Source organism: Macrobrachium nipponense, chromosome 33, assembly GCF_015104395.2.
Source record: "Macrobrachium nipponense isolate FS-2020 chromosome 33, ASM1510439v2, whole genome shotgun sequence".
Taxonomy (NCBI): Eukaryota; Metazoa; Arthropoda; class Malacostraca; order Decapoda; family Palaemonidae; genus Macrobrachium; species Macrobrachium nipponense.
Window position 1 is genome coordinate 19,545,978 of NC_087219.1, and position 15,000 is coordinate 19,560,977.

Sequence of the window (15,000 nt, forward strand, 5' to 3'; positions counted from 1 at the left end):
CATAACCACCAGATGGGAAGTAATGCTACACAATAATTCCTTTGGAAAATAGTGAAACTTGGTCTCCGTGCCCTTCATAAGATGTCACCAGACAACGCATTACTACTAATTTAATTTATAACCTGTTTCCGTGAAAAGCACGTCTCTCTTATTTCCTGTAATCATAAGATGTCACAAGGAATAGGATTATTAGACGTGATAAACAGGAATCTCTGGAAAGTGTCGCTCCTGTCGCCTCTAGCCTACATATCAGCGGATGTCACAGAAGAAATAGATTTATTTTTCTTTATCAAAATCTGTTACACATTGAAGACCTCTGTAAAGGGGTAGCGCCGCACAGTGGTTCAGAATTGCTAAATCGTGGACAAAATTCTAAGGTGAAAAGATCCCAACTTGAAACCCAGTGTCTTAACATCTATTCAAATTAATAAAAGGCAGAATTAAACAAAGAAAAAGTTTATTCTAACATTACATAAAGTTTTTTATGTGCTATTGGACCTTCTTAAATCACGAAAATGATAACACTAGTCATAAGAAAAGGATTTTTATAGATTATAAAGAATACTTTAAAATTATATATACAACCCAAACCAAATTTCCATTGAAATAAAAATAAAAATAAAAAAAGGAAAGACAAGAGCACGATATTATTTTAACTATGACAGGAATTAACAAGTATAATTAAAAGAAATAAAAACTAGTGCTTTAATGTCCCATACTACTTTCACAATCAGTCAAAATCACAATCACTATCATCAGTCATGTTACCAACCATTACTGTCAGTGTCACTGGCTAATATCATCATCGTTACTTTCCCGACCACCATTTCCAGACTGTTCGGTAGTGGGATCACTCATGAAAATAGGTGATGCTTCAAGCAGGGAAAGGACTTCGGGTGATAAACGAGTCGTTTTTTTTTTTTTTTTTTTTTTTTTTTTTATGTTGTAATCCTCGTGGTCGCAGCTGGTCGCAAGAAATTTTTGCTGATTATGAAAGTTTAAGTATCAAATATTGCTCACATTGCAAATACATTGGTGGACACAGCGGGAATACCTTTCAAAATCTGCAACAACTTTATCTATTAATTTCTATGTGCTTTGCCAGTTTCAGAATATATTGTCGCCATATATGTATTGTAGTTATGTCATTAAAGGTATTCCTACTAACTTGAGATAAAATTTCTTCACATATCAAAAAATATGAAGCTCATAAATATATACCTCAATATTTTTCCATCAGTTTATGACCCACTTAAACTTGCAACTTCTTCCTCTCTTGTTGCATTAACATCATCTGAATATGATATACCGAAAAACATAATTAATCTTGCAATCAGTGGAAATTGATTTTTGGCCACGAATTCGTGATCCTGGACCACTGTGCGCCGTCAGTACACCTCACGCGTTGCCCAGTAGGCGTTACTGAAGGTTCTTTGCAGCGTCCCTTCGACCCCTTGCTGCAACCCCTTTCCTTCCATTTACTGTACCTCTGTTCATAGTCACTTTCTCCCATCTTACTTTCCACACTCTCCTAACAGTGGTTTCTAAGTATAAATGCTTTGAGGTTTTCCTCCTGTTACACCTTTCAGAACTTTCTACTTTCCTCTCAGTTATGGATGGCCTCATAGGTCCCAGTGCTCGGCCAGTGGCCAAAACTTCATAGTCCGTTCCGTTCCAGAGTGAATACTACAGGAAACTGGTAACTTTGGCCTTCATGCTGGCAAGATGTCACCAGAAGGAATGTCAGTCCTGTTTTGACATGTGCTTCTCCCTTTACTGATTGCTGAGCTCTGTAATTATTTTTTTTTTGCCCCACTGTCGAGCTTTGGAATTCTTTCCTTGCTTCTGTTTTCTTTGTTCTAACAGGCCAGTATCGTTATTTTCACAAGTTTGTCCTTTAGTTCTCAATCTTTTCGTTTTTTTTCACTGAGGGAACTGTTGATGACATTATGTATTTAGATGTGTGCTTGTATCTGAACGGCAAACATGTTTGTATATATATTTGTGTATACATGGAACTACACTACATGTGCACTGTATTATTCTCGAGTGTTGCCTATTGTAACTCGTGCGACCTAATATTTTTGGTTAATACCAAAAGTACTGTAAGAGAATGCTGAGTTTTACTATAATAGTTACTAGATTTGCACGGGACAAGTACCCGTTTTTAGGCTTTTGTAAATAATAAGATTATTATTATTATTATTATTATTATTATATTGTTATTATTATTTTATTATTTATTATTAATTATTATTATTATTATTTTGGTGAATGCCAACAGTGGTGTAAGAAAGTGATGAGTTATTTGTTAATTAGAGTGACTAAATTTGTCTATACCTAAAGAAGTACCACATTTAGGCTTTCGTAATAATAATAATAATAATAATAATAATAATAATAATAATAATAATAATAATAATAATAATACGAAGTGCAAGAAAATTCACGAAAAATTAGTTTCCCAGCAAATGTCAAAAACCTCAGCCGACATACTACGTATGCATACCAACTCTTATGTCTCAGGAAACACTGGCGTTCAATTCACACCCCCCCCCCCCTCCCCCCCCCCCCCGCCACCCTCCCTCCCCTTCCCCACGACGATACCGAATGGAACCACCTTCTCGCCCTGACCTCAATCACGGCGCGATCTGTCGAGCAAAACCAGACTGCTGAATTGAATGACCCTTCCCAGACAACTTCACGTCCGAAGTTTGACGAAGTTCGGCCCTAGAAAAAGTTATGGATTGAAAGCCCCGCCATTCGCCTTTCCGCCACAACTTCTCCGTAATCGGGCGGACTTTTTGATATGTTGTGCGTGACGTCATCCGTGAATACTGACTGGCTCGGAAGCAGCTTTGGAGGTTTACACTGCGTCTTACCTGTATGTGCGGTTATAGTACCGTCTGTGCGCCTCACGCGCGGCGCACTGTTAGCATCAATTAACGTTCTTCGTCACATACATCCCTTCGGTCCCGAGATGCAACCCCTTTCATTCCTTTTTTACCGTACCTCCTTTCATATTCTCTCTTTTCCATCAGACCTCTACCCTCTTCTAACAGTTGAGGTTTTCCTCCTGTTACACCTTTGTAAACCTTTTACTCTCGAGTTTCCTTTCGGCGCTGAATGATGACTTCTTAGATCCCAGCGCTTGGCCTTTTGTCTAAATTGTATATTCTGTTCTACTTTATTCTTATTCTCTGTCTTTTTTTTGTGAGAGAGGGAAGAGCCTCGCCGAGGTGATATATCACCTTCGGAGAAACAGGTCGATAAGAAAGCTACTGGTAATCTCTCTCTCTCTCTCTCTCTCTCTCTCTCTCTCTCTCTCTCTCTCTCTCTCTCTCTCTCTCTCTCCAGTTTTCCCATAATCTTTTCCCTTCTTTAATAAAAAAAATCCTTTAAATTACTTGCTATAATTTTATTAGATATAAGAATATATGCACATCAGTTTATTTTTCTGGCTCCGAGAGAGCGTTCGAGATAAGTGTGGATATTGCATTGTGTTTGTGTGTGTGTGTATTAGACGTGCTGGTGGTAAGCCTCTATGTGTAGGTACGTCGACAAACTTATGTTGTAGAAGTTCTTGGACATTCGATTCGGCCTCGGTTTGTTAATTAGAATAGACAAGTGTCAGTGATACCTTTCTTTATACTGTCTGAAGCCATCTCCGCCTGGTATATATGAATGCATGAATGCAAAATCTACTGGTCATTTTTACCAGATATGTATTTAATTGTAATAGCCACAATGCCCTCTTAACTCCTCGAATTCTCTGCGCTTTTTTGGATACGCGGGTTCGTTTCCCGCTCCCCAACATCATAATTTCTTCATGTTTCTTGCACTTGGATCTTAAGACTTTGTCGTGACAAGCGTATCCAAAAAAGTTGAAAGAATTCAAGAAATTAAGATATATATATTTATATATATATATATATATATATATATATATATATATATAGGTATATATGTATATTATGCACACAAACATTTGTGTGCCTATGTATACATATCTACATATGTATATGTATATATATATATTTATATATCTATATATATACATATATATATATATATACGTATATATTATATATGTATATATGTGTGTATGTGTATGCATACAATATATATATATATATATATATATATATATATATATATATATATATATATATTATCACCATTTCCCCTTTTTCTTCTTTTTCCCCCCACCTATGTACAGCGTCCCTCAGGATACAGGAGGGGGAGGAGGAGGAGTAGGAGGAAATGGCAGGTCATCGCAGACGATCCATAATTCGTTCCTTTGTCACCTGAAGTTCTCACACCTATTGGTCGACTCCCCTTGCAATGGATGACCTTCCCGGGCTCTCTCAAAGCGAACTCGACGGCTGGACAAATGAGCCTCTTCCGATGTGCCCTCTCTCTCTCTCCTCTCTCTCTCTCTCTCTCTCTCCTCTCTCTCTCTCTCTCGCTACTCTCTCATCTCTCGCTCTCTCATACACGTAGAAACCCTGATTTCTGTATGTATCCCTCTTTCTCCCTGACACACATACACAGGCATGAGAAGAAGAATCTAATCTCTCTCTCTCTCTCTCATACACGTAAGAAACCCTGAATTTCTGTATGTCCCATCTCTCTCCTGACACACATACACACAGGCATGAGAAGAAGAATCTAATCTCTCTCTCTCTCTCTCATACACGTAAGAAACCCTGAATTTCTGTATGTATCCCTCTTTCTCCCTGACACACATACACAGGCATGAGAAGAAGAATCTAATCTCTCTCTCTCTCTCTCTCTCTCTCTCTCTCTCTCTCTCTCTCTCTCTTACACACACACACCACACACACACACACACACACACACACAAAACACACACACATATTCACTTGCATGCAAACTAATATCTATATTTCTATCTATCGAGCTAGCTATCAGTTCCATTTCTTGCTTGGCATGTCTAATTTCTATTCACGTGTTCATCTGCTTTGTCAATTCTTTGTTTCATTCATTTCTTTTCATCTTGTGACTTCGTAACACCCGGCAGGCCATCTCTTCGCAGATTTACCGCAGGGAGATATGTGGGTTATTAGTAGTTTTATTCAGTAACTTTTTTTCTATTTTTATTTTTTTTAATTTACTTTGGGAGTCTCTTTTTCCTTATGCTTTTCCTGGTATCTATAATCTTTCCTTTTCCAGGAGTTGTGTGATCTTGGCCTGTCTTGTAAAGCGCAAAGTCCATTGATATAGAAAATCCTGAAAACTATTGTTGCCCAGACCTGATGAAAGCAAAGGGAATGGAAAGGCGAGGAGGAAGCGTGATAGACCTTTAGCCTCTTAAAGGAAGGAAGTTTATGAGCAGAAGCTAAAGGAGATATCCAAAGCTCGGCCGTAGCAGGGGAGGAACAGTCGCTGAAGTGTCCATTCTATTTCTTTCCAATTTATTATCCAGTTTTTATGTAGGCCTATACTCGTGGTTCTGTATCTCCCATTAAATAAAGACTTAATAACATAGAATTCAGTAGAAATGAAATAATACTTTGTTTTCTTAAGGTTTAAATAGAACTGCATTACGAAGATAAATCTACATTTGGCGGAGACCATAAACGAGAAATGCGACCGATTAAGACTAACTACAGCAGCGTTCGGCGGAGACAAAACAGTTCTGCATTCGATGATGACTCGAATTAAAACTTCATGGGAAAGAGAACGAGAGGAACCCGCCTTCGATTAAGGCTCAATAAATCTCCACCCGACGAAGAACAGACGCAACTGCATTCGACCGGGACCGAACGGAATCGCGTTCGATAACGAAGTCGTAAAACATCGTGTGATAAAGACCGACTCCAACCGGCGCATCCGAAAGCAACCCGCCATTTTTATCCCCCAAATGGCCTCTATTAAACTTTCTCTCGGCCGAGGCAAAGGAAGTTTCGTCGGCGGCGACTCGCGTACTGTGTTTGTCCTTAGAAATAATAATAATAGAGGCAAGTGGAGCGTTCGAGAGGAGAGGGGAGGGGGGGGGACTCCACTTCAAATTTAGGCCAAACTCGAAAGCGGATCTGGGGGCGGAACTTCGACTTCGCCGGAGAATGAGGCCAATATTTCGTGCGTTTCCAACTTGTAGCGAGGGGCGGGGGAGGAGATGTGGTGGGGGGGGGGGGGGGACCTTTTGGGGAATGGGAAGGATGTTGGGGGAAGAGTGGTAGGGAGTATGACAAAGGGGATGGGGAGAGAGAGAGAGAGAGAGACAATCAGAATCATTGGCAGCCGTTTTCTGGTGTGCTTGAAAGTAAATAGAGAAAGTGGCTGCAGTTGCAGTGTTTGTTCTCTCTCTCTCTCTCTCTCTCTCTCTCTCTCTCTCTCTCTCTCTCTTTGTTCACAAAATGATAAAATAATTTCGATTGGTGGTTCCGTGCAATATCAGGTCGTAGGAGGAGGATTCGTTAGGAATTGGATGGAAAGAACAAACATTTTCAATATATATAATATATATATATATGTATGATATTATATATATGTGTGTATATATATATATATATATATATATATATATATATATATATATATGTATATATATAGATATATATATGATAGTATATATGATATATATATAAATATATATATATATATATATATATATATATATATATATATATAGATATATATATATAATATATATATATATATATATATATATATATATATATATATATATGTGTGTGTGTGTGTGTGTGTGTGTGTGCCCTCTAACATGAATTGCCAAACGATATGGATTTCAGTTTATTTTGGGAATAAGTTTCGCTCACATGGAATTATGCATGAAGACACGCCTACCTTGGCCAAACTTCGAAACTGCGGTTCAGAGTAACGGTATCTGTTCAGTCGATGTCTCTTGATAGCTGCATGGTTAATGTCACTGTCACCCCCGTATCATATCAGGCCAAGAAGGCAAAGGTTCGAAGCCTATACTCTGTTTTTTTTCCATCTGTCCATCCGCCTGCGTCCCGGGCTTTAAATAGTTACTCTATGTGTAAGTTTTAGGTAAATAAAAGGATATCTGGATGTACATTTGCAACTGAAAAGTGTTTTAATAATTTACTGTATGTGAATTACACCGTTAATATTCGAAATAGGATATTATTTAAAGCCCGGGATGCAGTGTTACCATGCGCAAACACCACAGGCGGATGGACAGATGGAAAAAACAGAGTATAGTCATGGTGTGCCTATTCGTCAAAAATTCCTTTGGGGTGAAATGAATTTAATATGAACAGGGTAGTTGTGTTGTCTCTTTTTTTTAACTTATAAAAGTGTTGAATGTCTCTCTCTCTCTCTCTCTCTCTCTCTCTCTCTCTCTCTCTCTCTCTCTCTCTCTCTCTCTCCTACACACACACACATGTACACGCCCACACAAATTACCCATATTCCAAAGTCAATCTTAGATGTCTATCGAAAGAATCATTATTAGATTAATCCTCCCCTCTCCCAGCCCCTCTCTCCCTCGAAAGAATCATTATTAGATTAATCCTCCCCTCTCCCAGCCCCTCTCTCCCGATGTCTCTCTCAATCATCATTTCAATCTTCCCCCGTAACAGAGAGCCAAACAATTGGCGTCGTTCTCTCATGCGAGTTCATCAGACGATAACCCAGAGGCAGAATCACATCGCGTCTTGACAAATCTGCATTTTCCATCACAGCTCGTGAGCATCAGGGCCATAAGGAGGCAGGATCCCCATTCACCTTTTCGGAGATGTGATCATTGATTGATGCTGGAAAAGGCGCCGATGTTTCGGTTATTAGATTCTTCCAATGGGGGAGAGAGAGAGAGAGAGTCGGTTACGACCACGAGACAGACGAGCAGGCATGGTTACAGATAAACAGAAAGGCATTTCAGTACTCCATTTTTACTCAGTTCTGAGAGAGAGGGAGAGAGAGAGGGGGAGCATCAGTTACGATCACGAGACAGACGAACAGACATTTTGACAGTTGACAGAAAAGCAATTCAGTACTCATTTTTTACTCAGTTCTGAGAGAGAGAGAGGAGAGAGTCGGTTACGATCACGAGGCAGACATACAGATAGTCTCACAGATAAACAGAGAAGCAATTCAGTAGTCATTCTGCTCACAATTCTGAGAGAGAGAGAGAGAGAGACGTTGTCTTGATGGTCTGTCTTATGTCACTGCCGAAGTCTGTATCCAGCAATGTAACTCTCTCATAGAGTTCTTTTATGGTCGTTCACTCACTTTACTCCAACGATGTTTTCTTTCTCTTACATTTTTCCAACAATTATACCTGTCATCCATTTGCCCTATTCCTAGGATTCCCAATTTCCTTTACTTTCCTCTAAGGGTTCCCCATATCCCCTCCTTCTTCCAAGAATTCCCTATTTACCCTAAACGCGTCCAATAATTCCCTGACGATTGCACTATTTTCTTACCATCCTCCAACACTTTGCCTCTTGTTTCTACCCTTTCCAAGGAGTTCCTCTTCTCTCTTCTCCTCCTCCGCACCCCTGATCGCCCCTTACCTTTCTTCAAAGTCTCCCTCTTTCTCCTCCTCCTCCTCCACCCACTCACCACCCACATATTCTCAGCCCATTTTGTACGCCTGGTGGGCGGGGAAAAAAAAAAAGAGGAATATTGCGTCTTGTGCTCCCAAGTTCCACTTCATTGAAAGGAATGAGTTTCTCTTTCACCTTTACTTTGTCTGTCTCTTTATATATATATGTTATATAATATGATATATATATATTTATATATATATATATATATAATATAATATCAATAATATATAATAAAGGTTATAGGGGGATAATATAGGGAGGGAAAAAAAAAAAAACAATAAGCCACAAAGGGAAAAAAAAAAAAAAAATTGACTGGAAGGAGAAGGAAAAAAAAGGAGACAGAGAGAGAGAGAGAGAGGGACGGGAGGAGAGAGAGAGAGAGGAGAGAGAGAGAGAAGGGGGGAGGGTCTGAAACTTGAGAATAAAAGCAAACCGAGGTTCCGACCGACGTCTGATAAGCCTCGAGAGCTAGGAATAACGAATGAAAAATGTAGCAAGAGCGAGGTACCTGTTTAGGCTCGTGGGTCCAATCAGTTACACGCCAGCAGGTGAACAGTACGAGTAAGATGGTCAGCTTGAAATATATATATATATTATATATATCATACATATATATATATATATATATATATATATATATATATTATATATATAGTATATGATATATATATATATATATATATTATATATATATATATATATATATATAGTTATACATTAGAAAAAGAAAGCTTCTGAATGAATTATTATGCCACCAAATTTATGTATATTTTTCTATGTATTCTAGTGACGGTGTGGATGTATTTTTTATATATATAAAATAAAGTCTAAAGCCATATAAATCGTATTAACTCACGTTTCCGTTTCAGCAGTGCAACATGGCTTTTTCAGTGAGAAGTTATACACAAATTACATTGAGCTCTCTCTCTCTCTCTCTCTCTCTCTCTCTCTCTCTCTCTCTCTCTCTCTCTTTGTGTGTTTATCAGGCGAGAACAGAAAAGTAGTTTGCGCTGTAAAGCATGATTTCTGATTCTTTGAAGGAGAAATCATTGAGCCGCGTGTCTCTTCGTATGCTGTCTGTGTTTATGTCTGAGTCTGTTTGTCCGTCAGCCTGGCTAGAACCTACAACGCCTACCCTTCTTAACAACAGCCAGAAGTCAGACAAGACAATGCACTTAAAGACATTTCAACACTTCCCATCCGTCTCGAAAGGTCGTCTCCTGTGGTGGCCTTCGTTCCTAAGCGGAATTGGAATTGATCATGGCCCGCTGCTGTCGCCCCTCCCGAAGGAGTCCCAGACTCAGAAAGTGACGATTTGTCTTGCTCCTGCAGACGGGGGAGATGGACAGCTCCTCCTACGAACTAGGAATAGTGGTGGGTGGTGGAGGGGGTGGGGGGTACCTGCTGATGGGAGGGGAAGCGCATCGACGGAATGCTGGGGTCAGATCGTCACTCGTAATGCTTTTTCTTTTCTTTTCTTTTAAAGGCTTTTGTATTTCCAGTTATTGGTTTTCCGTTGGCCTTCTCGTGACGCAAGGCATGAGATGGCAAACATCCTATAAATAAGAAGCGGAGGTAGAAGAAGAAGAAGAAGAAGAAGAAGACGAAGAAGAAGATTCCTCAGCAATCCCATTGTGATGCTCATCTAACGATCCTACTCCCTTTTTTGCAACTTTAATTAAGAATGACAATTACAAACAGCCTCGTTTGTTAGGAGTCCTTTGACTGGGAGGCTTTGCCCTAATAACCACAGCAGGTTATGCTCAGTAATCACCCTAATGAATAGGTAACATAACGAGGTTTTTAATTATTTTTTTACTTATTTTTTTATAATGGTCCAAAGCCATAATAAAGCTGCGTATGAAATAATTCGGTACTGAAAATGGCCTTTATTGACCTCTTATTTTCTGCTGCCCTCGCGTTGTGCAATATACAGTCACTCATATAAGTTCATGGATGTCAGGGTGTTTTGAGGGATTTCCATTTCACCCCTTTTTCTGGATGACAGGTGTCTGTCTGTGAGTGCGAAACTGGCCAGATGTTCAACTACCTACTTAACTCTGCTGTGGAAAGTTTCGGTGTGCGCCCTTCTTGTTATTATACAGACCCGTTGTCCAGAAAGGGGTTGGAGGGAATTGGGCTTCATGCCCGGAGACATCCGTGAACTTATACGAGTGACTGTACGTTACGTTGTCCTCTGAGCTAACTTTTGTTTTGAACGGCAGAAACTTGTTACCGTTTCATGTTTGTCTTTTATGAACAGGACTGAAACTAAATTTGTTTCGTTTCCATCGAACTCATCCCCCGCCCCACCCCCCATCCCCCACCCTGTAGGTTCGTGATTGGAGATTGCTTCTCGTGGAACTTTTTTTTTTTTTTTTTGTATGGATGGAACCTGTTTCCTCTGAGTCCTCCTCATTTGCTAAGGTGACACGAGGGCCTGGTTTCAAATGGTATACAACCCATAATCTTTTCCACACCCCCGCACGGGAGTAGTGCCTTCAGTGTACCTCGCGTGGTGCACTGTAGGTTCTTTGCAGCTTCCCTCCGGCCCCCTAGCAGCAACCCCTTATGCGGTGCACTGTAGGCATTACTTGAGGTTCTTTGTAGCATCCCTAGCTGCAACATCTTTCATTCCGTTTTACAGTACCTCCGTTCATATTCTCTTATTTCCATCTGACTTTCTACTCTCTCCTAAAAGTACAACTTCGAGATTTTCCTCCTGTTACACCTATGAAGCATTCTTACTGTCAATTTGCCTCAGCGCTGAATAACCTCATAATTCCCAGCGCTTGGCCTTTGGCCTTAGTTCTATATTCCAGTTCCAATTTCCCACAAAATCTTTTTGTTACGGAGACTCACACGTACCCTTCTATTGCATGCAAATTTAGGCTCTGGAACGATTCATACGTAGCGTACGCAGAAAAAATAAAGTAAAATTGACTTCCCATAAATAGCTACAAATCGCTGCTTTGGCATCATGACTGAGGTAACTGTGAAATAGATGTTCCTCACCTGAATCCTTACCATAGAAATTGTTACGTACCTATTTTGTTTGGAGCGCGCTCCATTTTGTTTTCTTACCGAAGATCGTTTTCGTAAGGGGGTCGTGCCGTCAGTACACCTCACACGATACACTGTAGGCATTACTTACGGTTCTTTGCAGCTACCCTTCGGTCCCTAACTTCACCCATTTCATTTCGTTTACTGTACCTGCGTCAGTATTCTTCCTTCCATCGTGCTTTCCACCCTCTCCTACCAATTGTTTTCATGGAGCAACTGCTTTGAGATTTTAAACCATTCTACTCTTTGTTACCCTTTCACCACTGAATGACCTCGCAGGTCCCATTCCTGGCCCTTTGATTTTGATTGTCTATTCCGTTCCATTTCGTTCATCTAGATCGCTGGATTATAGTCAGATAATCACGCATATTCTTTTGACTTCTCTTTATAGCAGGACACCTTCGTTTGGCTCACGTAGCACGCAGTAACCAAGTGACGTATAATACGACAGTAAGAGGAACAGAAGAGGTCATTTCACTCACCATAACGATAACGGAAATCTTGTGTTGACTTGTGCCAGGGATATGATCGTCCTGCAATGAGACAAGAAGAGGTTTTGTATTAATTTCTTCTGCAATAAATCACAAACAGGAACATTATAATTATATAAGTATAGCTCAATCACGAAAATTCTCGGTAACTGCTGCGCGGCCTTTCGACTTATCGTCCTTTACCGAGTCGAAAGGCCTCGCAGCAGTTACTCCATTGTTTCACTTTCCTTCGTGAATTTTGCCCTTTATATATATAAATATATATATATATATATATATATATATATAGCATATAATATGATATATAGTGTATATCACTTGTATTCCACATAGGAATACGATTCTAAGAAAAGCTCTTTTTCATTTACCTTTGTGAAATACAATTGAATTAACATACCTTCGTGTGTAGAAGATTACCAGTACTCTACATACATTATTTATAATATATAATATATATATATATATATATAGAGAGGGAGAGAGAGAGAGAGAGAGAGAAGAGAGAGAGATTTTTTTTTTTGAGAGAGGGGGGGGGGGGGGGGTTGGGGGGGGGGGGTTTGTTATGTGAATCCTAGTTGGACAATTTTCGTAGATTACATATAAAAGAATGCCATGTATTGCTTGGCACTTATGACCACTTTGAGAGGTGAATATTGGACTAGAACCAAGAGAGTGGAGAGGGAAAGCGTGCCAGTTGTGTGTTCCATTAAAAAACAGGGAAAGCAGAAGAAATGGTAAATTCTAAAGCCAGTCTGTAATTCAAGTGAATGGTGCTCTTGGGGAATAACAGGGCAGCAACATGAATGACCCATGAATTGCACAAACGAGTTTGTGTAATAATGTATTATTTTCCTGTCGGTCCTGACCATGAAAGTTTGTATTCATTTTTTCGTATTTATTGGTTTTCGTACAATTACTTCTCTAGTTTCTCTAGATATAAACGTAAAACTCTTCTCGCCATATTTGTTTTATTTGATTTCATTTATATTTGTCCGATATCTGTGATTTTAATCACTTTGATAAGTCATGATGTGATTGATTGATTGATTGACGTTTTTTCTAAGAAAAGTGGAGTCTTCTTTTTTTTAAACTAGATGCATCAGCGAATTCTGTGTTCTTACACGATTGCGCGTCGGTACGCTTGTATCTCTGCGTATGAATATGTCATTGCGCATAGGTATAATCGTATTCGCATACCGGGTTATCAACTTATTATGTATTGATACATTTATTTGGAAAATGAAAGAATTAAGCTTCAGAAATCTGAATCCATCCAAAATTCGATTGCGCTTATGTTCGTAAGTGTGCGTGAGGGCGTGTTTGTTTGGTGTGTCACTACCTCTGTGCGTATCTGTGACACTGTGTGTGCGCGCGTACGTGTGTGTGTCAGTGTGCGCGCGCGTGTGGGAGTTTTGAAGTTCATCACCCAAATATAAACAGAGTTTCTCTCATAAGTGGTTATTGGCAGATCTATCCTTAAAGGGGTCATGTCCTTTTTTGCCCTGAGGACGTGTGGGAGGTTTTTTGGGTGGGCCGAGAGGAGGGGAGTGGGTGGTGGGAGAGGGAGGAGGAGGAGGAGGAGGAAGAAGGAAGGGGGTTTGGAGGAGGCAGAAGGAGGAGGAGGTGTCTGTGGGAATGTGTGTCTGTGGGGGTTGGGTGGGGTAGGAGGGTGGTGCCCTTTCCAAATTTATTCCCGTCAGAGCTGTCATAGCTGAAAAGTTGTAAAACCCTCCAGGTGACATGGCTGTTGATGGAGGGAGATTGCCTGGGATAATACACAGGGCCGGGGCCCAAATGTGATGCAGAGGTCCATTTCATTTATTCATCGGGGCATTCAAAAGGGGGGTTGAAAAAAGGCCAGCCTTTTCTCATACCTCAGCTCCTTCTGCTCTCTCTCTCTCTCTCTCTCTCTCTCTCTCTCTCGTCTCATCACTCTCTTTCTCTCTCTCTCTCTCTCTCTCTCTCTCTCTCTCTCTCTCTGTTCTTCTTCTTCTTCATACACACAGTTCTCTCTCTCTCTCTCTCTCTCTCTCTCTCTCTCTCTCTCTCTCTCTCTCTCTCTCTACTTTCACAACCGAGAAACCTCCCCGAGCTCATTCTCCAGACAGGAGACAAACACTATGAGGACGTTTCCCCAAAATCCCAGTCATTGTTTATTAACCTAATCCAATTACAATGCACCTGGTTATCAGTCAACTGTCGTACGGGAGAGACAATGAAGGGAGGGTCTTATGCCCTCTTTATACCAGTTCCGAGGAGAATGGAAATGTTCAAAAAAGAGAAAGCGATTGATTTCGTCCCATAGAAGAAGAAAGGTTACTATACTCGGTATGTTTCCATCTGTCCATCCGCCTGTGGTGTTTGCGTATGGTAATACTGCGTCCCGGGCTTTAGATAGTTACATTCAGCTTACATTCAACAATAATACTAACCCTATTTCAAATATTAACGGTGTAATTCGCATACAGTAAATCATTAAAACGCTTTTCAGTTGCAAATGTACACCCAGATATCTTTTTATTTACCTAAAACGTACACGTAGCGTAACTATTTAAAGCCCGGGACGCAGTGTTACCATACAAAAACACCACAGGCGGATGGACAGATGGAAGAAAACAGAGTATAGTCTGGAAAAACAAGAGCAGAAAATAAGATTCCCAAACTCGGCAGTTGAGGGAAATAAAAATATGCTGAACCATTCAGCGCGAGGACTCAAATTATACAAAGTCAGTCTGAGAATAGGTAGCTCGTTGGGTAACAGAGTCATCATTAAGAATATTTTTCCCCAGCGACGAAGTCAAAACTGCCAAAATTAGTAAGTCAAAGCGAGCACGAAATGCGATGTCAGTCATGATTCTCGTAATCACTGGGACTTTTGTAGT

General features: G+C 40.1%; 1 protein-coding gene across 1 annotated transcript in view; it reads right to left on the bottom strand.

Moving 5' to 3' along the window:
* LOC135202997 (uncharacterized) overlaps positions 1-15,000 on the bottom strand; it is a 160,260-nt gene that overhangs the window by 48,305 nt on the left and 96,955 nt on the right. The window contains exon 2 of the mRNA XM_064232543.1: positions 12,110-12,160. Coding sequence (XP_064088613.1) covers positions 12,110-12,160 — 51 coding nt within the window. The remainder of the gene's footprint in view (positions 1-12,109; positions 12,161-15,000) is intronic.